Consider the following 26742-nt stretch of genomic DNA (forward strand, 5'->3'; position numbering starts at 1 on the left):
ATTTCACTTTACGTGTAACGAATGTAGAATATATAAATGTTTGTCTTTTTTAATTAAACTGTGAAAAAGTGAATTGTGTCTCATTTCTTGATGTGTGTTAGGTTTGTAAAAATCAGGAAAAAAATACTTTCTGTAAACTCCGCACCGGCTGGTGGCAGCACTGAGTCAATTTGGTGGGGGTTTCTTCTTCTTCTTTTTTCTTTGCTAACCTGAAGAAGAAGAAGTAACGCGAGTAAAGTGAGGAAGTAAGGAAGTGAGGAAGTGGAGCTGCGGGGCTGTGAAGTGGACAGCAGAGTTTTGTGGTGTGTGCTGTCCTTAAAGCGCTTTTTTTCCCTTTCTTTAGCCGGTCTTTCTTATCAGGTACAGAATGTCTAAGAACACGGTGTCCGACCGCTTCAGGAAAGTCGATGTAGATGAATACGACGAGAACAAGTTCGTGGACGAGGAAGAGGGAGGAGAGAACCAGGGCGGTCCGGACGAAGCAGAAGTGGACTCTCTGCTCAGACAATATCCTTTAACGTTACCGAGTGATCTGCTGACAGCGAACAGCTTCATTAATGTGTGTGGGGGCCGGAGGCGTGCAGAAAGCTCAGCTCTGTGAAGTCCGGAATATCTATTAAATATTATTAGTGCTTTTCGATACAGTTTTATATCGTTAAAATACAACACATCAGATCGCAGGTGATTAGAATGAGTCATAGTTAAAGTTTATGTGCAGTTTGGCTCTAATGTTTGCACAGAAAGCGACTTCCGGGTGTCAGTCATAGAGGGTGTGGTTCTCTGTCTCAAAGTTTTTCATCTTTCGCTTTGTGTTCGACTCTGTGCACACGGTCAGAGTGCGCATGTATTCACGTTAAAGAACCGGTGTCCGGTTTACTGACTGCACCCTGTCCGGGTGCTAAATATGAATTTATAACCGGTGCAGAGGTTTGGGAATAATACCGCGCGTTTAAGGGCCGCGATTCATATTCAGTCTTTGGTGCGGAACTGCTGTATGATGAAGTCGGCTGCACGAAGCGCAGGATCAGGAGCTGTGGCGGGACTAACAGCTGTCTGCACTCTCTTAACGTTCCTGTAATTCAACGCTGGGTCCTCAGTTGGGCAGAGCAGGCGCCGGTACAGCGTTTACTGTAGCAGAGCCGCTTCATCCTCTCCTGCTTCCCACATTTCTGTGGGGGGGGCGACACCGACGTTTTATATTCCATCATAGAACGACTGTAAGCCGGTAATCAACATGTTTTTCAGTGTTGTGCAGTGCGTGGAAACGCAGTTCACTCCTTACTCTGTATTCTGAGTGTTTATGGCCCTCCTTACACTCTGTGTGGTCCTTGACTGATGTTTTGCAAGGGGAACATGAACGGAGCCCTCCATGCTGTCCTGAAGAATCCTCCAATCAACACCAAGAACCAGAATGCTAAGGTATCAGGGTTTCCTTCAACACGCCTCTCCATTTAATTTGGTTCATTGGTTCCCTTTTTTCTTTGAAAGCTCCTGTTAGCCTGCCAGGCTGTGGTTCCTCTCAGTATGATGCTGCTCTGGCCGCTCCTTTAACTGCCTGATGGATTCACAGAAAGAGCCTCCAAATACAAATGTCACATTTAGGATCGTCCCCAGGATTTCTTGCATGTGTAATTTATGAAAAATAATGAAGAAATAATCTGCATGTATCAATGACTGAATTCTTCTGAAACAAAATAGGACTGTGTAAAACACTGTAATTAACAGCTAAAGCAGTGTCTGTGTTGTCATATTAAGTCTATATATTGGTGGCATATCGAGAGAAAAATGTGTGACTGATCAAGATTCAAGCATCAGCAATCAATCAGTCTTTCACTTAATTATAATCTACTTCAATTTTTGCATTCATGCATTTGTTGGTTATTTGTTATCTTTAGTAAATTTAAGTCATTCTTTATTCATAATAGTTTTCTCCTTTTTGCATGCTGGCATTTAAATGTTCACACATGTGCACAGCATCAGTCTGTGGATAAGAGTAAAACTATACGGTTCTGTTTTCATCCTGATGCACGCCATCAGGAAAAATCCAGGTGAGGTGGAAAAAGTGACGAGTTCAACAGAAGTCAGCAGGTTTTTCCAGATCATGTCCGTGTCCAGATTTCCAGAGTCTAGGAACGAATGTTCTTGAACGCATCACTTCAGCATTGTTTTCCTGCAGTTTGGACCGTTCTAACCTGAACTGCTTTACATACAGTTGTGGTTCTTTGCAGAACGAACCAATTGTGCCAAGAAGAGCGGTCACACATCCAGGCAGCTCTGCCAGACGTTTGCTGCTGACTTCCAAAAGCATCTGGTTGAAGTGCAACTTGCTAAGGGACATTTAACCAAATATTAGTGGGGGTGTATGTATATATTTGAGCCCATGTGTGTATACTTTTGATCTTATGTGAATAGAAAACCCCAAATTCAAACTTGCACACCCATTTTTTTTAAAGTTAATAAAGATGGATGCTGTGTAATCATTCCACCCCGGAGAAAGAACAGTTCAAAGACATCATTAAAAGTTCAAAATTACCACAACAGTAAACTGACCACAACTGTAGCTGCTGTGCTGACTTCATCACATCTTTTATGTACTGATGAAATAACTTGAGGCCTCAGATGTTTTCATTTGGCTACATGTTGTTTAATATACAGTGTCTCACCCCCACCTCCACCCCCTGTGTATGTAGGAGCGAGCAGAGCTGCTGGTGGTCAAAGTGCTGAGCAGCTTTAAGAGCAGTGACATAGAGAAGGCCGTGGGCTCTCTGGACAAAGCAGGAGTGGACCTGCTCATGAAATACATCTACAGAGGCTTCGAGAAGCCGTCTGACAACAGCAGTGCCGTGCTGCTGCAGTGGCACGAAAAGGTCAGTGACCTCTGTTTATGAACATGAAGCTAATCCAAGTTAAAGTGGAAATTCAGTGCTTACACTGAAGCAAGTTTCTCATAAGTGGTTAGTGTCACGACAGTCCCCTCAGATGTAATGCAGAGAAGTTTTTGTAGTTTTCTTTTTTGCTACAAAATCCTTATCCTGTGTGTGTGTGTGTGTGTTCAGGCCCTGGCAGTGGGAGGAGTGGGCTCCATCGTTAGAGTCCTGACTGCTAGGAAGACGGTCTGATGATCTGAGAACCTGCAGAGTCCAGTTACACCAGAGCTGATTGTTTCTGGACTTCTATTTTTGCACAGGAGCTGAGTGTCCTCCTGCTGCACTTCTTTCTTCCTCTTCCTCCTCCTCCATCTGCATTCACGCTGTTCACTCACATCCAGGATTTTGAGGTGCTGGCACCTCATACAGTCTGTTTGGCAGCGCTGCAGAGAGACGGCTCACTCAGACTCAAAGCAGCTCATTGAAGCAGCTTCCCGGCTGCTCTGCTGGCTCACTGCAACATTTCTCCCTCTGCTCTGCAGCTTCCTCCTCCTCTCTGGAGCGTCTGACTCATTCAGGTTGAGATGGAACAGATGGATGAACTGGCGTTTCCCCTGATTTTTGCCCAGTGCATTATGGGATGAGATTCCCTTTTTCACAACTTTCTGAATATGTTTGCTTTTTTTTTTTTTCTACTTGCACCAAAACTGTGGTGTTTGGTTCAGCCTGACCTCTGGCTGTTCTGCTTATGCTCATTCATTGTATACTTGAAACAAGAATAAAGAGCTGAAGCTTTACATTCACTGCTTCTGTTGAACCCTTTTACACATATGAAACTGCTGTTTCAGTCACAGAACTCACGCCTGTAAGTGAATGAACTATCACAGCAGCGGAGTACAGTTAGTCTGGTCAAGAAGTAAGCCATCTTAACATCCCCACAGGCACTAAATTACTTTAATTTCACAGAATCACCTGTCAAATCTGATTAAAAACAGTTTGTCAGCCTATAAGGCAAAGGAGATGTTCCATCTTTGCTGCTGCTGGTTTTGTTTTGGGAGCCACGTTACTTTTTCAAACCAGAAATGAATGTTTCTGATACGGCATAAATGACTGAATACAAGCCCTGGCTAAATTTATGGAATCCTCACACAAGCATTTATTTGTAGCCAATAAACCAAACATGACATGAAGCTAGTTTGGTTTAGTAACCGAACAGTCTGGCACTGTAAAAGAAACCTCAAACTTCTTAAATTAATGGTATTGTTTTCCAGATCAAATGACAGAATCAGCCAATGTTGAGGAATTATTTTTAAAATAAACCCCTGCATAAATCTGAGGAATGGTTTATTGTCCAAACAGAAAGATGCAGTATGCGAGTCTCACACACACACACACACACACACACACGAAACAGCAGTGACGCTGTGACTCCAGCTGCTCTCTGACCCACTCCTGTGGGGACTGGACTTTATCCAGCGCTTCAGCGACACTGACACAGAAGTCTAGCTGGCACACGCATGACAGAAAACTCATTGAAGGGTGTTGAGATTTTCAGTCCTCAAACAGTATTTATTCAGAAATATTCAGGGTTATGTTTTTACAAAAAGGAATCTCCATGACAACAGAAACTGTAACTGCTCAAAGCCTGAAGTTAGAGCTCAAACTACTAATTTCCACTATTCGTTCACCCGCCACATTTAGCTTGATTAAAAACCTGTTTTCTATAAAAAGGCAGAAATGAGTGAAAATGTCATCTACACTAACATGCATTTCAGAACCTAAAGAGATGCAGATTACTGTCACCTGTGAAAGAAAACCAGCAAATCCTCACCTGAGAGAAGCTGCACACACAAAATGAAAAGAAAAAAAATTCCCCCTTTCAGTTTCAAGGTCAGTATTCATAAACATATCAATGAGTTTTTAGATTATTTGTTCTAAACTGAATATAGTACCACTGTAACATGGTATCTATGTTACAATGGTACCATATTGTAACATGGTATCTATGGAGGGCAGATTGTGCCAGTACTCTAAAAGAAAATTAACCTGATTAATTTTTGTTTGGTCTCATACTTATTAACATGTCTAATTGTGGACTTTGTAAACCAACACTAACTGACTTGATCTCAAGTTTCATTTAGTAAATCTAAATTCAGACTTTTTCCTTTCTTACGCAGTTTACGATGCATTTCCTGACAGACGTGGCTCCATAAACAGCCTGTGCAAAGTATACGAAGCACAATAAAGAAATGTCCTTCCTTTATGTGCTGAGTTTGTATGCTTTTAAATATTGTTTCACCAAAGTCAGAATCTGCTTTTATTCATGTCGACTTATTTTATCCACTGTCAGGTCTTTGACTTACTGAAGCTTTAATTTCAGTCTTTTTGTAGCACGTGAACACTTTTTTAATTTTTAACTTTTAAATTATGATTTAGAAAGTGGACATTTAGACTTGATTTGATTTTTCCTCCATTTCAAATTTTCTCTCAGTCTTGGCCCTTTAGCTCCAACATCTGACTTTTCAAGTCATGAGGGCGTTTTTTTATTTTTATTTTTTTTAAGTTCAGAATTTGGACTTTTCCCTCATTATTTTTGCTTTTGCCTAAAAATGAGAAATTTTGCATAAAATGCAGCTTTAGATTTTGACTGTAAAAAAAAAAAATACAATAAAATTAAATAAAAATAATGAGTTACTATCCCAGAATTGACACTTTTGTCACCAAGTAAAAATTTTAAATACAATAATTTGATTCAGTAATTGATTCCATATAAAAATTTTCCTAATTTTTTTAATATTACAAATTTTGACTTACAATGAACAATGGGCTTCCACACACTTACGTTTTTAATATAGTCAATATTATATATTAACCAGAAATGTGACAACATTGTGCTCTGCCGTACTAGTTTTTACATCACAGCTGCAGATTTTATAAATAAATGAATTACATCGGAAACATGTTGCAAATGATCAAACATGATGTTATGACACCAAAACATTTCCATATTCCACTGTCAGATTTTTTTTTTTCCTTTTACCTAAAATCCCTCAACACGACCTTTATTCCAGCAGCAAAAACAAGTCGATGAGATGACCCGGGCCGTACTGAGAGGTTACCCTCGTTTCACATTCTGATGACTGACACACAATAATCATTCACAAGTAGTGTCCATGCCCCATGAGCGTTAGCTACTGCTCACACCAGCGTACTAGGGGAAAAAAAAAAAAAACAAAGTTGTTTTTCACCTAAACTGTGAGCCCACCAACACAAAGGCCAGTCAACATCACATTTCAAACTCCTGTTAATGGTTGTGGTTTGTTGAAATGTACCTCAAACGTCGTGACCATTAACTAAGCAGATGCAGAAGAAAATTAGGTGGCATATGGTCACAACATTCATGGTAAACATGTTTGCACTCATTCACTCGAGAACTCAAAGCATCACAAACTCTGGAGTTTCTGTTCGTAACATTCAGGGCTCTGTCTGCCATGTGGACAATGAAACAAACTGCATCAAACTTTTCTTCACCCCCTCCCCCTCGCCGTGTGTCTGTGTGGACATCCACCCTCCACTGGTGATTTAACAGCAAAGGGAGCAGCTTTGTGGAAACAGAAGACATGATAAATACTGTAATGGTCGAACTAACTGTGGTGCCGCAAAGATCCCCTCCCACCCCAACCCTCCTCCAATCAAACACGCCGCCTCCTCTCCACATTACAAAAGACATTTATAAAAGGACGAGCCATAGAGAGCAGCCACAGATATTAGACAGATATGGGTTCCTACAGGAAACAGATCAGGACACCAACAGAGATTCTCCAACACAAATCAGGGTTTCAAACTGTTCCCTCCAACATGCTCAGCAAATGCAAATCCTGCTGAAGGTACAGAGGGATTACGGTTTCATTTAAACTGGGAGCACTGAATAGATCTATGGTGCCCAGTGCTCCCTGGACAACAGCCTCCACAGTGTGCTCCCTCTCTCCGCCATAAAAAGGCTTTTTAATAACACTTAATGTCATTTAATATATGTGGGTGGTCCGATAAAATCCCAGTTGCCACCTGCGTCTAGCTGTTTAACGGATTCAGCGGTTTCTACCGAAGCAAAATGGTGTCTGAATTTTATATTCATTGGTGGTGAAATTTAACCTCCAATTACTACTTAATGAACACTGAAGTATCTCTGAATCATGTGGTTTGAAGGCCCTGTTGCTACATTTCAGCACACAGCTTTTTAAATTAAAATAAAATACAGTTCCAGTCAGAAGCTTTTGACTGTTACTCAGATTCAGCCGGTCCTTCTTGGTCATCTTGATGTCCAAATTTAACATTTTCAAGTTTTTAAAATGGCAAAACTTGAAATTAATTTACTATCACATATATTTAAAGAAGTGTTGTAAAAAATATTTCAATGCAGCATATGTTCACACTGTGGCTTTTATTTACTTCCATGCATGTCAGATGCATCTTACACGGCCCAAATGTGTGAATGTTCACAGGCATTTAAAGTGTTGCATATCCTCCTGATATTTTGGGGGTCACTCATATTAACGATGTTGGGGGGGGCAGACAAAAACACTTGAGCCTAAAGGGGATTCAGATGAAGACAGATACAGTACACTACAGTTTTTAACTTCAAACTACAGCTGGACCCTGGATTTGTTTGGAGAGAATCCACAGTTACTGTTAGCAGTCCAGTCTGTTAGCTGCTGTTCTGATCTGCTACATTCTACTAAGAGAAAGATAGAAGGAGACACAGAGATACAGAGAATATAAAACAAGGTTGTTTTTGTTTTTTTATGTACAAGAGTCCTTTTGAGGGTTTTAACCAACCCCGCTCATCTTCAGAAACACTCTTCCTCTGCTCGTTTCTGTGTGCGGCACATGTAGCCAAGTCCATGTATTTACTTCCCAATGGTGGGTGTGGGTGTGGGTGTGTGTGTGTGTGTGTGTGTGTGTGTGCGCATGGGTGTGTTTTCATGTGTATCTACTTGTGTTCTTTAGTAGGGGCAAAGTAGAGCTCCATGGGTTTGTTGACCTTCCAGTACTTTTCACTGACCAGTTCCAGGGAGAAGGAACCATTCAGGACCTGCGGACAACAGTAAACATGCCATCAATTTCCCAAACACAGCCAACTATAGAGTATTATTAATGGAATTGGAAGCAGAAGATCAGAGTTCAGCCAAACACTTTAACCCACTACACGTTTTCAGAACATAAACAGTGACTTATGTTACTTATGAATTCTGAGTAAGAAAGAAGTCAGTTTAATGAAGCAGATTTCAATATTTTTGGGTTCACGTAACAAAGTGAGTCAAATTTCATTGGAAACAGACCACCTACTGTTTAATAATATAATGACAATATTTACTATTTAAGGTCTGAAGTCAGGAACAAATATGGTTCATATTTAACTTTGAAAAGAATTTCAACAATTGCTATTTATACACTAAAAGGTTGTTCTCTGAAACAAAATCCCAGCGTCCTAAAAAAAAAAAAACTTTCACTGAATTTAACTTTAAGCATTGTGCCTCACTTTAACGGTAAATGTGAAGAATGGATATCTGAAAGGCACACGTCATTAAACTTTAGGAGACTGAACGGTTGCAGCTCATACAGACAGACTGAAGGAACGGAAACTAGACGAGCAGGCGAGGAAGGCCGTCTACCTGCAGGGCTCTGCTGTCAGATCGAGGCAGCATACGAAGCCTGTGGGCCACTATTGCTTGTGCCGTTTGTCTGTCAGCCGTGGAGAAAAGTGAAATTCTAACAACCGCTGTCTGCTTTTCAAACTCTACATTTGATCGTTGAAGTTTCTTTCGCAATTCTCCCGTTCCTGGGAACTCTACCGTCACTTCCCTTTTCTGCCCTGCTTGTCAACCAATCAACATTTAGGAGAAACAGAAATCATCCGCTTTCAGGGACACTGCACAGGGGTGGGTCTGCAGTGGGTGAAAACTCACTGAGCCCCCCCATGTCCAAACAAATGTGTACCCAGACAGCCACATCTGTGGGACCATAAATCTGCCATCTTTCCTTTGTGCAGGAGCACATGAAGACTCAGGATTATGTGCCGAGTCTTCCAGTCTCTTAGGTGGCTGGTAGTATGAAACTTCAGGCTCATTAAGCCAACAGGTTTTGATTGAAGTCTTTAGCCAATGAGTGTGCAGTTTCACGATCATGCCCGTGACAGGCGATGGAGATGGTGACAGGCGCCCGGGTGGCTTAGTGATGAAGCCAGCGCCCACATACCTATGTCGCGCTGCGGCGCAGGTTCGAGTCCTGGCCTGTCACCAGTTTAATAATAAATTTTATTTCTGGGCGCCTTTCAGAACACTCAGGGTCACCTTACGAGATAAAAGTCTGCCCGCATGTCTTCCCCCACTTCCTGTCTCTCTACTGCAGATAAAAGCCGCTGTGGCCAAAAATGAAGAAAAAAAAAAAAAAAAAGATGGTGAATGCTTCATTTTTGTAGGACAGATTAGAAACTGTGCAGTGAGTGTGAGACAGAGGGACAACCCAAGTCAGGTCTGTCAAAGAGGGTGTATAACTCTCCGAGGCTGCTTGTGTGTAGCTCAGTGTGTGTCTGTGTGCTCACAGTGAACTGGTTTCCAGCTGTAGGTATGTAGATGGTGTACTGTTTCTCTGAAGCTGCCTCCACATTAACAGGACTGGCCTCAGCATTTCTTCTTAGCTCCTCCAGAGCCAGTCGCACAGCCAGGTATTTAGATAGGTGATCCACTGTAGCATTACCCGACGTCTTAATGTAGCGAGGGACAAACTCCACACTGCATGGATACAGTCAAATGCACACATGTAAATGAGCTAGAAGTTACTGAAGTGAATATGTGCAGCAGACCTGCATGAAATGATCAGTGCAGTGCTACTGGATAATGAAATTGTATCAATTCGAATGGATGTCTCAGCAGGTGCATTTGTGACTACCTGTTGTGACCGTCATCCTTCTCCATCAGGGTGGGGTGTGGCCTAAAGACCAATTCTATTTCACTGGCACCACCATCAATTACTGAGTCCCCGCCCCCGTTCTCCGCAGCGTTATCCATGTCCAAACCACTGTCATCACTCGTCTTGGTGCGCTTGATGCTGGGACCTGCCTCCTGGAGAACCGCAGTGAAAGATGACTAAAGATCATTTCTATGATCTGAAAAATGACTGTGGTCGTAAATGTGGTCATTACACTAGTGTAAGTACATTGCCCTCCAAAGCTTGTCACACCAGCCTAGTAATTCCCAGTGGGGTTTGTAAACTTTGCCATTTGTCTTTTTTTTTTTTTCCTCTTAAGTACTTTAGATCAAAGTTGCTAAGAGGTACAAAACAAGTATTCATGTTGCTGTAAAAGCACCTTGAGGTGACTGTTGTTATGATTTGGCACTATCTAAGCAAACTGCATTGAACTGAATTACACCATAACATACCTGGTTGCTGTGGACTGAAGCGTTGCTACAGTGGGAGGAGTCTCCGTTGTCCTCAGCGCCACTGCCGTTCTCCACTGTGTGTCTTTTGCCACGCTGTAATCTGACAAAAAGGCAAAACTAATTAATTTAAACAGGCGGAGCTTAATGTGAGTACTTGGATTATTCGTACATGTTGTTTACCTGGTCATAGCCTGTATCTTCAGCCCTTCTTCTATGCTGTGGGATAAGGCTTGTTGGTTGTTGTGTTTGCTAATGCGGGCCAGAACTCTCTCCTGGTGGGCTTCGTACTCATCGCGGCTGGGGTAAATCTTACCTGAAATGAGATGCATGCCGGATTATTTCCTCCTACTAGGAGACTTGGAGCACCAGGCCCACACAAGTGTTTCTGTGTAAAGCCAAATGAACAGGAAATAGCCATGCTAAAGAGTTACTGAATGAACTGGTTAGCGCTTTTCTACTCTACATGAGCACTTCAGCTTTATACAGCATGTCCATTCACTCATTTACACACATTAATACAAGCACTTTCTACGTCTAAGTGCACACTCTGATGAACACACTGGGAGTAACTCTGGGTTCAGTCTCAGCAGCCAAGGATCAAACCACCAACTTTCCAATTAGCCAAGAACTTGCTCTACCTCCTGAGCCACAGCCACCCCAGGGATGGAGAGAAGTGATGCCCAAATGGTGTGAGTAGTTAAAGTAGGGGTGGTCTTATATTTGGGTACTAAAGAATTATGTGTCCATATATCAACCATTATTTATTTATTTTTTTTTTTAAATGTGGAGATTTCAATGGTGAACATTTCTACTGTGTTTTGCACGTGTTGCACAATGTTGTTGGGCTAGCAAGTGTTTTCAGTGTGAGTCCATCAGCCCAGTTCAGCCTGCAGGAGCTTCTGAAAGCTTGTGCAACATGTTCGCTGGCACAGGGAAAATACATTCATTGTAAAGGAAAACAGTGTCTTTACTACATAAATAACAAAACCAATTCCATCTGTAACACATGAACTCAAAACAGAAGGTTAGCAAACAGCCAAATGAACACGTGAGGATGATAACAGTTAAAACACAGTTACAGTTCTGAATCTGAGATCCAAATGATCTACAAATGTACCAAGATTCCATCTTCCAGTACTTTGATTAGACAGACAGACCAGACAGACCAGACCAGACCAGACCAGACAGACAGACAGACCGACAGACCAGACAGACCGACAGACCAGACAGACCGCCAGACCGCCAGACCGCCAGACCGACAGACCGACAGACCGACAGATAACATAGTTATCAATTTTTAAGATGAGGCTTTGACAAGCTTTTAGTTACGGCTGGATCAGGTGACCCTGAACCCTCCCTCAGTTATGCTGCTTTAGGCCTAGGCTGCTGGGGGGTTCCCATAATGCACTGAGTGTTTGCTTTTTTTAGTGTTTATGCACCATTCGGCATTTAATCATTAGTTATTAATCTCTGCATGTCTTTTGGAGTTCTTTCTTCCCACTGTCGCCAAGTGCTTGCTCATAGTGCAGCATGAGCTGTTTTGATTACTGGAGTTTCTCTGTATTATTGTAAGGTCTTTACCTTACAATATAAAGCACCTTGAGGCGACTGTTTGTTGTGATTTGGTGCTATATAAATAAAACTGAATTGAATATAAACCATGCTTTTCTGTGATGTTTTAACCCTGTAAAGCCTGAACCATGAAATAATTGACAGAAAAGTTTTGTTTTTTAAACTGAACCTTCTGACAAATTAAAAATACAAAAAAGAAAAAGAAAAAAAAGAAATATCAATTTGCATTATTTAACACACACCTAAGAAATTAAAACTTTAATTTCTTAGGTGTGTGTTAAATAATTTTTGTGGCTATTTTTTGGTAGTGTTCTCTAAGGAAACCCTCAGTGTAAACCGAACTGTGATTCTGGAGAACTGTCACACCCCTGCAGCCTGTTCGCTGTGGTCCACAATAATGTGACAATGATACCCGATGTTCGTAGGCTACATTCACACTGCAGCCTGACGTGATCCCCAGTCCGATTTTTTTCCCCCTTGTGACCTGTACCTGATCTTTTCATGACAGTCTGAACAACAGATCTGATTTTTACAAATGCGACCCAGGCCACTTGGATATATGGTCCTAAATCCGATACGTATCTGATCTTTTCAAATGCGGCCTGTGTCTGTACGGCCAGGTCGCATTCATCCGACCTGCACGTCACTGACACATGTCACTATTCCGCATCCTGATCCATGTTTACTTCCACAAACACTGAGCATGCTCGCTACGTGTGACATTATTGCGTCCTCTACTGTGCATGTGGGACACTTTTAGGTTGTTTGCAGTTCACACAGGAGATCGCATACAAGTCTCATATATTTGGAAATGTGAACGACCACACAGAAAGAAAAAAAAAACTAAACAGAATTGAGCGTTAAGGCCTGCATTGTGAACGTAGCCTTAGACAAGAACCTCCAAACTTCCACTGCAGCACCATCAATGGTTTTGAACTTTAGCTTTCCAAGAAGATTACTGATTAAATCTTCCTGCATTTACTTACTAATCAGAGCATCAAAATTGGGGTCTGGACGCAGCGACCTCTTGGATACCAGCTTCTTACGACAGGTAGGACACTCTTTATTACTGCAGAGACACGAAGGGGCAACAAGCATTAAAAAGGCTTCATCTGCTACAGCAACAGTGTCACTACATCGATATGGACAACTCTGATTTATGCAAAATACTGTAAATGCTTTTTAACATCTTCCATTATCAATGATTCCAACAGTTTCCCCTCATGTCCACGTATGCTGTATTCTTGCTCCTGTAGCCCACCTGTCGCAGACCTTGTTAAATCCAGGCGACGTCCAAGCCAGTGGCTTTATTTATCTCTCTCTCACTCATATTCCGAGGTAGGCTTGGGTGGGTGGGTGGGGGGTTGGGTAGTCTAGCCTGGGGAACCTTACTGGATGCATGCTGTGGCTGGGATTTGAACCCTGACCTATTGTTCCAAAGACGGTAATGTCTATCCAGCTGCATATATATCTCATCCAGTGCAATATCTGCCTCTAACACTAACAGTGTGTAGGCTATGATGTGTGTTTTTGGAATACAGGTTTAAATATTTTCACATCTTAAAACAATCCTCATGCATTCATATACACATTGGTTTTTAGTCACTAAAGACATTTAAATCCAAGTAATGGAGGAATATGGTGTCCTCTGTAGAGTCGTTTTGAAGGCAGAGCAGTAAAGAACTCTGGAGGCAGAGATTCTGATTTTTGGTGAGCCAGTACCAATGTTTGTTTTCCCCGCTTATTTATCCTGGAAAAATAACATTTACATTTACCTATTTACAAGAGTGTCTCTTGCCAAACACTAAGTAGCAACTGTTAAAAGTCCTGATAAAAGCCCAGCTGCATTATGCACCAGCTGCAGACAATATACCGCGGGGCAGGTGCACTGTGTTTTAGCAGCCGAGCTGGGAGGAGATTAGTACCATTAAAAGAGAGAATGGACTTAAATTTGGAAACATTCCTCTGTTGGAAAAATTTCCTAACTGTAAATATCACCATTAACTTTGGTCTCGTTTCAACATGAATGGATAGGTGGACAGGTTTTGCCCAACAGCTTACACAGACTCTCCTCCCTGAATTTGAGGTCACTGCTTCTCTTCCTCTTCAGCTCTGACATCCATATTAACCAGTTTGGCTGGTGTTCCCACTGTGGATACAGAAGCAGAGGCTTCAAAACTCACCCAGATCTCAAAGCTGTGATGATGCAATCAGCACAGAAGCGGTGCAGACATTCTTTGGTGGTCATTGTGTTCTTCAGCATGTCCAGACAGATAGGACACATAAGTTCACTGTGCAAGGACCTGGGTGACACTGCTATCTCCAGTCCATCTGTTATAGCCTCCTGTGCCAGAAGGAAATGCATAGAGACTGAGATAAGCAAACACAAATATAGCTGCAACACTCATGAACATAGCCATGGCACAATCACCCACATCTGTGTTATATTTTCAGCAGCACATAGGAGCTCCAGATCCTCAGTTGATGTGAGCAAGCTTTAACTGTATGTCGCACTTAGTGTGAGCATTTGCTGCTGCACAGTAACGGCTCTATCTGTGCTTCTTTGTCTTCCCAAACAGATGGATCAGTACAATTACAGATTTATTTATTGTGATAAGGTAATCAGTCAGTGACAATGAAAGTGACTTGATCTGTATGAATTATTACCTGTGGAGTTCTCTGTAGTTCATACAGGCTCAGTTCCCAGGTCTTACTGAGGGGTTGAACCCCGTTGGTCTGAACCGTCTGAGTCATCACTGCAGCACTGAAACACACAAAACAGAAATCTTTCTGCAAATCAATAAGGTAATAATGGCCTTTGATAAGGAATTATTAATTCCAAGTTAATGGCAATTAATGCATTGTTCTATTGACACATACACAGTACTTTACTATTTGATGCACATTTATACACTCACACATTAGTAGAGGTGGGAAGTAACGAAGTACAAATACTTCGTTACTGTACTTAAGTAGATTTTTTAGGTATCTGTACTTTACTTGAGTATTTTTCTGAGTACTTTTTACTTTTACTCCCTACATTTTTACACAAGTATCTGTACTTTCTACTTCTTACATTTTCAAAACAGACTCGTTACTTTTTAACACGTCAGGGAGAAGTTTGCGTTTTCGGTCAGTGCGCCGGTCATCAAGCGATCTGAGCCTAAACGGAGGAATAATAACATATAAGAGACAATCGTACTGGCGTATCCTCCATCACCGGGGCTTATCGGGTACAAAGGGATTAAATACACAAACCCATGTAATTAATGTCTCATTTATAGCGCTATAATCAGGGGTCACAGCGGGCCGGACTGAATCCGTAAGTTATGCTCGCGGGACATAAACAGCTTAGCTAGCGCTACTGAAGAGGAGCGAGCATGAAGGGAGTAACGTGTGGCAGGTAAATGCAATGCTTTTAAATGCTTAACAAATATCAGCAAACACACAAAGTGTGTGCAGTTTGTCACACAGTGTGTCTGCTCGCTAAAAGAAGAGCTGCTGTTTTTCAGGGAGTGCAAAGAGAGAGAAGTTCACTCAGAGATGGAGAAAGAGGACAGGAGAGGAAGAAGAGAGGCTAGAATTAAAGGTAAGGACTGGAAAATAAACTGAAGTATGCTGACTTTGTGTTATTCAAAGACTGTATGAAAATACTGGAGTTTAGTACGTAATAAACAGGTTATCTTGTTGTACTGTATTTACAGTAAAGCTCTGTGTTGGTGCACTTTGTGTTCATGGTCAGAGTTACAGGTTACATCAGTGCAGCAGAGATGAGTTTGAATCAAAGCTGCTGATGCTGAGATTCATTCACTGAATCCAACATTTCTACAGCCTGTATGCTGTCAGTGTAGGGGATGGAGATCAGCTCAGATAGCTGTGAAATACTGGGTTACATCTTTGTGAGTTCACTTCATCCTCACAGAGCAGTAAACCTCAGAGCAGCAGCAGCAGGTCAGCTGATCACAGCCTGCACACCAACATCATTTACTGGAGCTCACAATAGAAAGTTGTGATTCTTCTCCCCATACAGAGTAGGGCTGCAACGATTAGTCGACATAGTCGACAATAATCGACAATAAAAATAGTCGACGACGAATTTAATTGTCGACAATAGTCGTTTATTATTACTGGTGATTTTTTTTTTTTTATGTAGTGAGTAGGGCTGCAACGATTCATCGATTAACTCGATTAAATCAATTCTAAAAATTTATCGACACAAATTTACTGTGTCGATGCTTCGTTTAAACTCTGCAGCGCTCAGCTGTCTCGGTGTAAGCGGCGCTCCTCACTAGCATTAGCAGCATTAGTGCTGACGTTTTTTTGTGGGTTTATTGGGGGCTGGCAAACCAACATAGAACTGCATTACCGCCACCTACTGGACTGGAGTGTGAATCACTCACGTATACACAAGCACACATTCTAAAAAGAGTTGCCACCTGTCTCGTAAAATACAGAACCCCGTATGTTACGGGACTCCGTGGAATACGGCTCCGTAACATGCCGTGTTCCGTACTTTACGGGACGGGTGGCAACTGTCGCTGACATGCATTTCCACGCCTCCACTGCTCTCTGTGTGTCTGTGTGTGTTGTGTTCGCTGAGAATTTCAGCTGCTATTTTTGTCTTTACTTCAGCTGTAGCTACCAGAACTGGTTTGCTAGTGAGCGCAGGCCATTAGCACTAGCTATGGTTCGGTACCGGAAGGCCCGCCCCCCAGGACCGAGGGGCTCCTTCAAAATATTTTTTATACTTTAATCCCTTATTAGTGACTAAATATAGACCTGCAGTAGAAACGTATTTTCGAGAATGCTTGTGAATACAAAGCATTACACCATTACTCACACATGCTCCATGGCTCCCGCAGCCACTAGTTTTTCAAAACACTCATAGCAGGCAGCGGTTTTAACTGCGCAAGCGCAAAGAGGCAAACCTGTGACGGTGAGCTCAAGTAGTGAAAAAGGAAACGTTTTTCCAGCGTCCAAAACAGCAGCTTTTTCTTTTAGTAACCACCATTAAATCTGTGAAACAGCTGGAGGTCCTTCATCAAGCACCTGATCAGCAAGTGTTAAGGTGAAGAAAAGAGAACTTTGTAGCTGCTCCATTCACCGCTGTTTGTTCACATGGCGAGAAACTGCATTACGGAAGTTAAAATATGCAGATAAACTGTTAATAAAAAAAAAGTATTTCTTATCCGATTACTCGATTAATCGCTGGAATAATCGATAGAATACTCGATTACTAAAATAATCGTTTTATGCAGCCCTAGTAGTGAGACATCTTCCTGTCCGTCTTTCTCTGGCGAGCTTCACACATGCGCAATCCGGCTGTTAAGTGATGCCGTAGAATTCCATTTCCTGGTCCAAACTGTCACGTGATCAAGTTGCCGCAATGCTGTGTCCCTGGTTGCTATAACTCGAAAAAAACACACTCAGGTGTGATTTTACTGATGATAAAAAGAGAAGCGGAAATAGCTGCAGTTGATAAGGTATGTTAGAATCATCTTTAATAGTGACCAGTCATTGGTTATACCAGGGGTCGGCAACCCGTAATCCGGAAAGAGCCATTTGAACCCGGTTTACACGGAAAAGCCGCAAATAATAGCGGAAGCCGGTAGCCGCTACCGGAAGCCGGTATAGGTTACCGCAAGTGACACATATATTGAGAAACTAAAATAAATAAGTAAAATGATTTTATTTATTTCAAGATCACACTAATGTTCCAATTTAAAACTACACCAAAAACCGAGCTGAGAAAAACAAAATGCACTTCAACTGGATACTGATAATTTACTTCCACGACCCGCAGAGCCGCACATTAAGCCTATATGAGCCGCATACGGCTCCGGAGTCGCAGGATGCCGACCCCTGAGTTATACCCTTGCTGTTTATTTAGAATCATTTGGACCCAGAAACGACGTCAGAGTTAAAGATTGGATAGCATTCAGCCGCACGTTTAGTGATGGGGGATACTGGTAAAACTGTGCAAACTTTGTTTTACAGGGACAAAAAATGTACTATATATTTTTTTTTATGGTTGGAAAAATGGACCGTTAGTCATATCAGCAGCAAACCTGATTAAAGGTTTTGAATGAAGTATGTGTTACTACCACATTTTAAATAACCTAATGCTAAATGTAAAAGCTGATAGCTAAATAAGTGCCATTTCATAATTATGCAATTCATAATCCGACTAGTCGACTAATCATTTCAATAGTCGATGACTAATCGACTATCAAAATAGTCGTTAGTTGCAGCCCTAATGCAGAGCCACTACAGCTGATCTTAGGGTTCCTCCACCTTCTGAATCCCACTGTAACCCCTGAGTATCCTCATGTTGGTCTTTAGGTGGAGGCACAGTCACCCTCTACTATGGAGGACACAGAGAACAGAGCTGTGCTTAAATTCCCTTTCACAGTTTGTGATTCAAGCTGAGTGCATTCATTAGAATTAAAATTTAGATTGGAATAACGTTTGTGTTCTCATGTATTATTTTATATTATTACAATAATATATAATAAGGTTCAGTTAGCTTTACAGAAAAATAGCAGGTAGAAACATCCTCCAAAGAGCTACTTTTACTTTCTTACTTTGAGTAAATTTCAGAGCCTGTACTTTTTTACTTTTACTTAAGTAAAGAAGTTGAACCAGTACTTCGACTTTTACCAAAGTATTTTTTAACACAAGTACTTGTACTTCTACTTAAGTACAGAATGTCAGTACTTTTGCCACCTCTGCACATTAGCAGAGTGCACTGGCTTTGGTTTAGAGAGTAAATACATGCGTATTTACAGGGTTCTAGCCTGCGGTCGCCCAGCGCTGCACCTTGCTGAGGTGACGTCACGCCAGGCTGAGAATTTCAGCAGTTAGCTACCAGAACAGATCACTATCGTAACAGTTAGCTAGCACGCTGCCATTAGCATTAGCAAGCGGCTGTTCTGTACCTTCCGAGAGGGGACGGTCCGAGACAGAAGTTGGGGTACATCCAACTGCGGTAATAAAGACTCTGGAAAAGCAGCTGAATTCAAGCACAGTTACAACAGCAGGCAGATGGGGAAACAGCTGTCAACAGTGACGGAACTTCCAAAATAAGATTGGAAAAAAATATTTCAATTCACGTGCAGACTGAATTTTTTTTTTTTTGGCTAGAACCCAGAAATACAAGAGTGTTCATTTAAAAAAAAAAAAAAAAAAAAAAAAAAAAGGCTTGTCAGGTAGTACATTCACGTATACAAGTGTAAATGATTAAATTGTAAGCATAGAAAATATTTAAAAATAGATTTTTACAGTAAATTGGTAAACAGGTACTGCGTAGAACTATCTATATTTTTGTACATGAAGTTTATTTCATTCAACACTGAAAAATATCTGATACAGGAAATACAGAGATGAGACAGCTGAGACACGAAAGAATGATGTAAAGATTGAGGATTGTGACTAAACCAGTCTAAGAGGAGGCAGGGTTATGGTGCTTGTGCTCTGCATTCGTATTCTTCAATACATGTCTATCCTCCAAGTTTGAAGGCAGTATGTTCCACAGTTACTGAGATACTGAAAGTGTGATGGACAGACAGATTTATCTATCAATCCTTTATTAACTTGGGCTGCAACGATTCATCGAGTAACTCAAATAACTCAATTATAAAAAATCCTCAACACAAATTTTGTGGAGTGAAAGAAAAAATGTTTTTCTAGCATCCAAAACAGCAGCACTTGTTACTTTAAGCACCATCACATTACTGTGAGAAAGCTTCAGGAGTCATTGAACCACCTATCAACAAGCTCCAACAAGAAGCTGCTGCTCACATCCACAACCGTTAGTCTTACACAGCAAAACAAATAAAATATGCAGACAAACTGTGAACTTAGCCTGATACAATGTTTAAATTTGACAGCCGTCCTGTTTTACATCACAGTCATACCAGCATCAAAGGGGTGAGTCTAAAGGGGGGGGGATGGGGTGTGAAAGACCCATCTTCATTTCAAGGCTTTAGTAACATTAGCTTGCAAATTTAAATTAACATAAATATAATTTTTTCCTTTGGAATGTTTATTATTGCTCACTTAAAAGACACAAATATTTCTTATCTGATTACTTGATTAACTGATGGAATAATCAATAGAACACTCGATTACTAAAATAATAAATTCCATATAATATAATTTAATATACACCCTGTTATATTAATTATATTGTCAAAGTGAAATGACACCAGTCATGAACTACATTAGTTAACTGCTGTTTATTACCTAATTAACATTACTGTTGGCTGAAGGGACAAAGCCCAACAAGTTAATATGGTTGTGGTCTGTCAGCCTCAGATACATCACAGAAGCATCAATTTTCTCAGGTAAAAATGGAAAGAAAAAAAAAAAAACATTTTCCACTGTCAAACATTACTGTCCACCAGGTCTGTATCTGCTACTGTCACAGTTGCTAGGCAACGGGAACAGCATGTCGTAGACTCTCTCTTCCAGTTTTTACAGCTTAGGTAGGCCGCTGCCTGCACCTGTAGTTTTAAGCTACCAGGCTGTCCTAACAGCTCCCTAAAAAGCCTTCAGCTGATCCAAAATGCTGCAGCTAGAGTACTGACAGGCAGAGAGAGCAGATTTCTCCCATATTGGCTTCTCTTCATTGGCTCCCTGTTAAATCTAGAATAGAATTTAAAATCCTTCTCCTCACCTACAAGGTCTTGAATAATCAGGCTCCATCTTATCTCAAAGACCTCATAGTACCATATCACCCCAACAGAGCACTTCGCTCTCAGACTGCTGGCTTACTTGTGGTTCCTGGAGTTTTCAAAAGTAGAATGGGAGGCAGAGCCTTCAGCTTTCAGGCCCCTCTTCTGTGGAACCACACCCTCTCTATTTTTAAGATTAGGCTTAAAACTTTCCTTTATGATAAAGCTTATAGTTAGGGCTGGATCAGGTGACCCTGAACCATCCTTAGTTATGCTGCTATAGGCCTAGACTGCTGGGGGGTTCCCATGATGCACTGAGTGTTTCTTTTTCATTCTGTTCTCTGTTTATACTCCACTCTGCATTTAATCATTAGTTATTATTAATAATCTCTGGCTCTCTTCCACAGCATGTCTGTTGTCCTGTCTCTCTCTGCCCCTCCCTGAGCCTGGTTCTGTTGGAGGTTTCTTCCTGTTAAAAGGGAGTTTTTCCTTCCCACTGTCACCAAGTGCTGCTCATAGGGGGTTGTTTTGACTGTTGGGTTTTCTCTGTAATTATTGAAGGGTCTTTACAATATAAAGTGCCTTCAGGTGACTGACTGTTGTGATTTGGCGCTATATAAATAAAACTGAATTGAATCGAAGCTAAAATGAATTGCCAAACATACCTTTGGGGCCATTTATATAACTAAAGTCTATTTGATAGTTTTGCTATAGTAATATCACTTATTACTAGGGATGTGCGCGATTACTCAACTAGATGACTAATCGTCACTATTGGTACTAGTCGGATAGCCTAATTATTAAGGTTTTAATTAACCCAGTGCTGGTAAATATTTGTCCTAATTTTTATGCAGCCATCTGCCACCAGATGGAGCTGGAGCCCTTACATCGTTGTAGAAATACACCCTTCCCTGCATTTGGTTTGTACAAAGAAGCAAAAAAAAAAAAAAAAAAAAAATAAAAAAACTAGCGGGACAAATGTGTTTGCACCTTAAAACACTGAGTAGGACCCAGGAGGGAAAAAAATGCTAGCATTTATGTTTCTGTCAGCTGACACCACACGTAAAACACCGGGACACGACCGAAAGGTAATTAACACACGTAATGCACCTGCACAGGCAGCAACAACATCAGCCACTTACGTCGTGGCAGCTGACTGCTGGATAATGCTGGATAATGCTGCCAGAATTAGGACTGCAAATATTCCTCAAGTAACTCGAAATATTCAATCATAAAAAATCCTCAACACAAATTTGTTGCTTCGATGCTTCATTTAAACTCTGAAGCACTCAGGTGTCACTGTGTAAGCACAGCATTTCACCCACATTAGCAGCATTAAAGTTCTCTGTCACTGCGATGGATTTCCGTCATTTGGGAAAATGACCCTTTAAACACAGAATGGATCATCGCTGACACATTTTTCCACACCTCCTCTGCTCTCTACACCTGTGGCTGTTGTGCTTGCTGCACTGAGAATTTCAGCCGTTTGCTATAACCACAGTTTGCTAGTGGGTGTCACCATTAGCACTAGCAATTATTCGGTATTGACAGGAAACACCCCGTCCAATCACCTGTTCGGTACTGAGGGTCTCTGTCAAAAAAAAAAAATGTATGCTTTAATCCCTGATTAGCAACTAAAAATAGACCTGCAACAGAAACACATTTAGGAGGATGCTTGTGAATACAAAGCATTGCAACATTAAGTTCATGCAACCCCAGTTTTTCAACAAAAACACTGATAACACAACAGCAGCAGTTGTTTTACTGCAGTCTGTCTGCACATGCACAGCAAGCGCAAAGGGGCAGAGCCGTTATAGAAACATTGAGCTTAGGTGGAGCGAAAGGAAACATTTTTCTCGTGTCCAAAGCAGCGGCGCTTGTTCCTGTAACCACCATTAAAACCTTTACTGGGAAACAGCTGGAGATCCTTCGTCAACCACCTGATCAACAAGTGTCAACAAGAAAAGAACTTTGTAGGTGCTCCATCCACCGCTGTTTGTTTCACACAGAGAAAAACTGCAGTAAATCTACAGAAGTTAAAATATACAGATGAACCGTTAAGACAAAAGTATTTCCTATCCGATTACTTGATTAGTCGATGGAGTAATCAATACAATACTTGATTACTAAAATAATCGATAGTTGCAGCCCTAGCCAGAATAGAGCTCAGAATCATGATCAAGCCAGCAATGCACAGCCTGGGCTGCAATTGGAAGAAAAAACATCATCTCCAACAACATTTCATGAAATATGTTTGTGGTGATCTCACACAGACAAAACAGCATTGTCATACTGATAAGTTATAATTATAACACATTTAACTGTTTACATGTCATTGGGGTCTTGCTACATTACACACCTTAGATGTGGCACTTTTCTTCACTGTAGCTACATACCAGCATAGTTAGAAACAAAGGAAATCTTAAAAAAAAAAAAAAATCAAGTATGTATATTATTACTGTGCAATATTAAATAAAAAGTAAAACTTGGTTTATAAGTTCCCACTGCTATGCAATGTAAAAATGCAATGTAAAAATATATAAATATATATAAATACACCATTACATACATAGAGTATACAAGCGTGTACATGCAATGGCACAGTACTCTATTTATTTCCTATTTACCTTATTTATTATTACTCCAACTCTATTATATGAACTGAACTTGAACCCATTTACAATTCCTAACTTGTTTGATGGGTAGGCACTCACTACACACGGGTTTAGAGAAAATGTCGGGAAACTTGAGCAACGGTGGCTTTTACAAATAAAGTGGCCATTCTTTGTGTTCATATGGATCAACCCTTCCTAACAACACACTTTTGCCTCGTTGTTTAGCTTCTCTGTGTATCGTATCATCCTGCTAATATTCTCACGGGTCAATTGGGTGTTTTTTCAGGATTTGTTAGTGTACATGCGTCCTTATTGCCCATCGGAGTCTGTCTTTGTTTTGGTTTTGCGTGAACAACATGGCAGGGGCTATCCAGAATGCATTGCGATTCCCGAGCACTACAGAGGTGAAAGTGAGGGTGGTCCACGCGAAACACAACGAGCAGTTTGAAATGCAAGCTGGAGAATCTTACCACATATTAAGTTTTAAGTATGAATAAAAACAACATCATGGGGCATGAAACTCGGGTTGTTTTGACCACCACATATGACTTATTTGTACCGCAATCATTAATTAAAGCCCAGTGTGTCACTCATTCAAATTAGACACACCATCTACCGTTGTTAGCACTTGTATGGCTTTTGCAGAATGCAAAGACAAATGAGTGGATAGTGACTTGGATTTTGCCCAAGTTATTGGTAGTAGCTGATTAGCTGTGGTTCACAGGCAGACCTCGCGCACAGATTTCAAAGAATCCACGGTACTCGGCTAATGCTAACCAAAGGCTACCAAAGAGGCTAGCTGTTCCTCGTAACGCTAACGTTAGAAAGATGTTAAGCTCGAGATAGAGCGTGACAAAGAAAGCACGGCCGCGGCGAACACTCATTTCGATCCCCTTTAATTAGCAGAGACCGTGATACAACGAGCTATTTTATAAAATATTGCCGAGGGAGTCATGAGTGTAATTTGTGGCTATGGCAGAGGGAAAAAAACAACAACAGATGAAGAGCCGACGCACCGATCTCCTGAGGTAGGCTGTGAGACTTTCCAACCCCCATATAACACGTTTAAACAATTGGAAACTCCTATTTGAAGAGTTCTTAATTCACAAATTCAGTCATAGAAGCAAAATGTGCAATGTCAGCTTAAAATATTATTGTTTCTCTACTTACATTTTCAGTTGTGGGTACAAGCAGATTCAGCTAGCGCGTTCAGGCGAAGGCAATATGGCGGATGCACAGGAGGAAGCAATGCAACCTGGGAAATTGAGTGCAATTCCAGAGGGGCCCTGGTGGTGATGTTTGCGAACATCCATTACTGGGGATTTATGCTTGAGCGGAAATCTACACCACAGGCTATGTCATAACCGGAAACGCCTCTGAACTCATAACCAGTCGTGCACTACATGTCCGGTCAGGCATAGACATATAGCCCGATTGTGATTCGCCTGTTCATCCCCCTCTACTCCTCCTATGCATTTCCGGCTACTTTTTCTGGCAGCATTTGAATTTATCAGGATAACAACCATCGTCTCCATATAAGGAATAATAATGATAGGATCAATATAAGGACTCACAAATGTCAGCAAATTCCTGGAGGGAGATTGCTTAAACTCGGAATGTACCAAGAAGGAAAAAAAATTTATAAGGACAAAAAGAAAAATGAGCACAACAAAGAGTGGGGTCCTGGGAGGGCAAGCATTTTATTTGTTCTGTTGGCTGGCACCACATGTGAAACACTGGAACACAACCACACTTCATTAACACACAGCACACAGTATTACTTAAGTTCCACTAAAAAATAAGTACAATCTCATAATATTATTAACTCAAGTCAACATTTTGAAAACTAAAGTATGGCAATATTATGTGATAGGATCTCTTTATTTTAAGACAGCAAGTCATTCAATTCAATTCAGTTTTTTTATATAGCGCCAAACAGCGCGGGTGAAAGTAAGCCGGTACGGTCCGGTACTGCGTACCACTAAAAGATTCTGCGCCGGTACGCAGTACCGGCAAAAGTTGGAGCGGCTGTCTGCTGTAAAGCCGTCATTCAGAACCATACCTGTCAAGTATCCCGGTTTGGCCGGGATATTCCCGTATTTTACCCCTCTGTCCCGGCGTCATCCCGTATTTTTATTTTCCCATATTTTTCCCGTATTTTCAGTTTTCAATTTTCAAATTTTTTAAAGCATTCCTGTGCCGCTCCAAACTGAATTGTCACTATCACTAGGTTCATGCCGACAGCCGGAACAACCCCGTAAAAACAACTGGACCTCAGTGTGCCCTTTTCCCAGAGTTTGGTGACATGTCTCCGGTTTAGTTTAGCAGTGTAAATAAAGTTAAGCGTTTTTTGTTTTTCTTTTTGCCCCATAAAGCGATAAAGCGACAGTGAAATCCTCCGCTGTCACCATGTTTTGTGTACACACAGCCTTCTTACTGCGTCCCTTCGTACGCTTTGGCATCGCCCAGACCACAGATCACTTCAACTCCACCCTCCAACCCCCGAACCTTCACTTAAACACCGAGCCTGCCCACCCGCTCCCTCCGCTCCCATCCCCGGTCCTCGCTTCGGCCTTTATCAACCTTTGAGACAGGCGACAGCGAGTTTTCTTACACAAGCTGACAACAGTGGCTCAGATAAAGGAGGAGGGTTGAACGTAGATAGCAGTCTCACCCCACAGTTTTCATTAAATTTGATATTCTAACATTAAACAATATGGGACAAAATTGATCTATGTAATGTGGGTCTAGGCAAAGCATTAAAGTTATTAAGTTATTTTATAAAGTTTATTTGTAATTTTAAACATATTTATGGTGTTTTTTTTCTTCACTTTTTGTCTCTCCAAAGATGTTTTTCTTCTCTTCTGCAGCCTCGATTGTAACTACAGGTGTCAATCAAAATGGGAGGGTCTAGCCTTTCATATAAAAAGCACTACATCCCGGAGGACAGGACACGGCCAGTTAATGGGCAAAGACAGGGGTTTTCCAGAGTCAACAATAACCAGAGGCCGAAGTTTTTTCAGGTGATTTTGGTTCGGCCAGTTAACAGGTTAAAACGTTCAACGCTATGTTTAATGTCGGTCTGGTTGTTACAAACTATCTAAACTAAAAGCAAGTAGAGATTAACTAATTGTCCTTCATGTAATTCTGCTCAATTTCCACAACACAGCACAGCTCAAAAACACTGCTTATGACCAGAGATTTCATTTACGCTACATGAGAGCGCATTCTTCTCCAAAATACAGTGGATGCCAAGAGGACTGAGGTTTGAGAAAGTTTGGTGGTTATTTCTGTCCAGAAGTTTTGTATTGGTGGACAGAGCCAGAATGTATGGAGGTGGTCATCAGTTGTGTTAAGTGTGCAAACGTCTCAGTTACTTAACAACAAAAATATATTCCACATTGTCAACTTCTAATTTATGCCTTATCCAAGCAGGATATATATATATGTGTGTCTGTGTGTGTGTTTGTCATAGTACCGGCAACCCTTATGACCCCTTATGAGCAGCACTTGGCGACAGTGGGAAGGAAAAACATCCTTTTAACAGGAAGAAACTTCCGGCAGAACCAGGCTC

The 26742-nt window shown here is 41.2% G+C and overlaps 2 protein-coding genes across 2 annotated transcripts; one reads left to right on the plus strand and one right to left on the minus strand.

The window, feature by feature from the left end:
* Positions 1-215: 215 nt before the first annotated feature.
* Positions 216-3670, plus strand: LOC115795430 (actin-related protein 2/3 complex subunit 5-A-like). The gene is made up of 4 exons (XM_030751331.1): positions 216-507; positions 1347-1419; positions 2691-2867; positions 3057-3670. The coding sequence occupies exons 1-4, from the start codon at positions 368-370 to the stop codon at positions 3117-3119; spliced, it is 453 nt and encodes a 150-aa protein (XP_030607191.1). The 5' UTR covers positions 216-367; the 3' UTR covers positions 3120-3670.
* Positions 3671-7781: 4111 nt separating this feature from the next.
* Positions 7782-24490, minus strand: rnf2 (ring finger protein 2). Its single transcript, XM_030751330.1, has 9 exons — positions 24339-24490; positions 14546-14642; positions 14062-14222; positions 12865-12947; positions 10487-10619; positions 10307-10406; positions 9816-9988; positions 9469-9658; positions 7782-7959 (listed from the first exon to the last, which is right to left on the minus strand). The coding sequence occupies exons 2-9, from the start codon at positions 14630-14632 to the stop codon at positions 7858-7860; spliced, it is 1029 nt and encodes a 342-aa protein (XP_030607190.1). The 5' UTR covers positions 14633-14642; positions 24339-24490; the 3' UTR covers positions 7782-7857.
* Between the last annotated feature and the right edge of the window lie 2252 nt (positions 24491-26742).

This window comes from Archocentrus centrarchus, chromosome 17 (genome assembly GCF_007364275.1).
Source record: "Archocentrus centrarchus isolate MPI-CPG fArcCen1 chromosome 17, fArcCen1, whole genome shotgun sequence".
In the NCBI taxonomy this organism is placed as follows: Eukaryota; Metazoa; Chordata; class Actinopteri; order Cichliformes; family Cichlidae; genus Archocentrus; species Archocentrus centrarchus.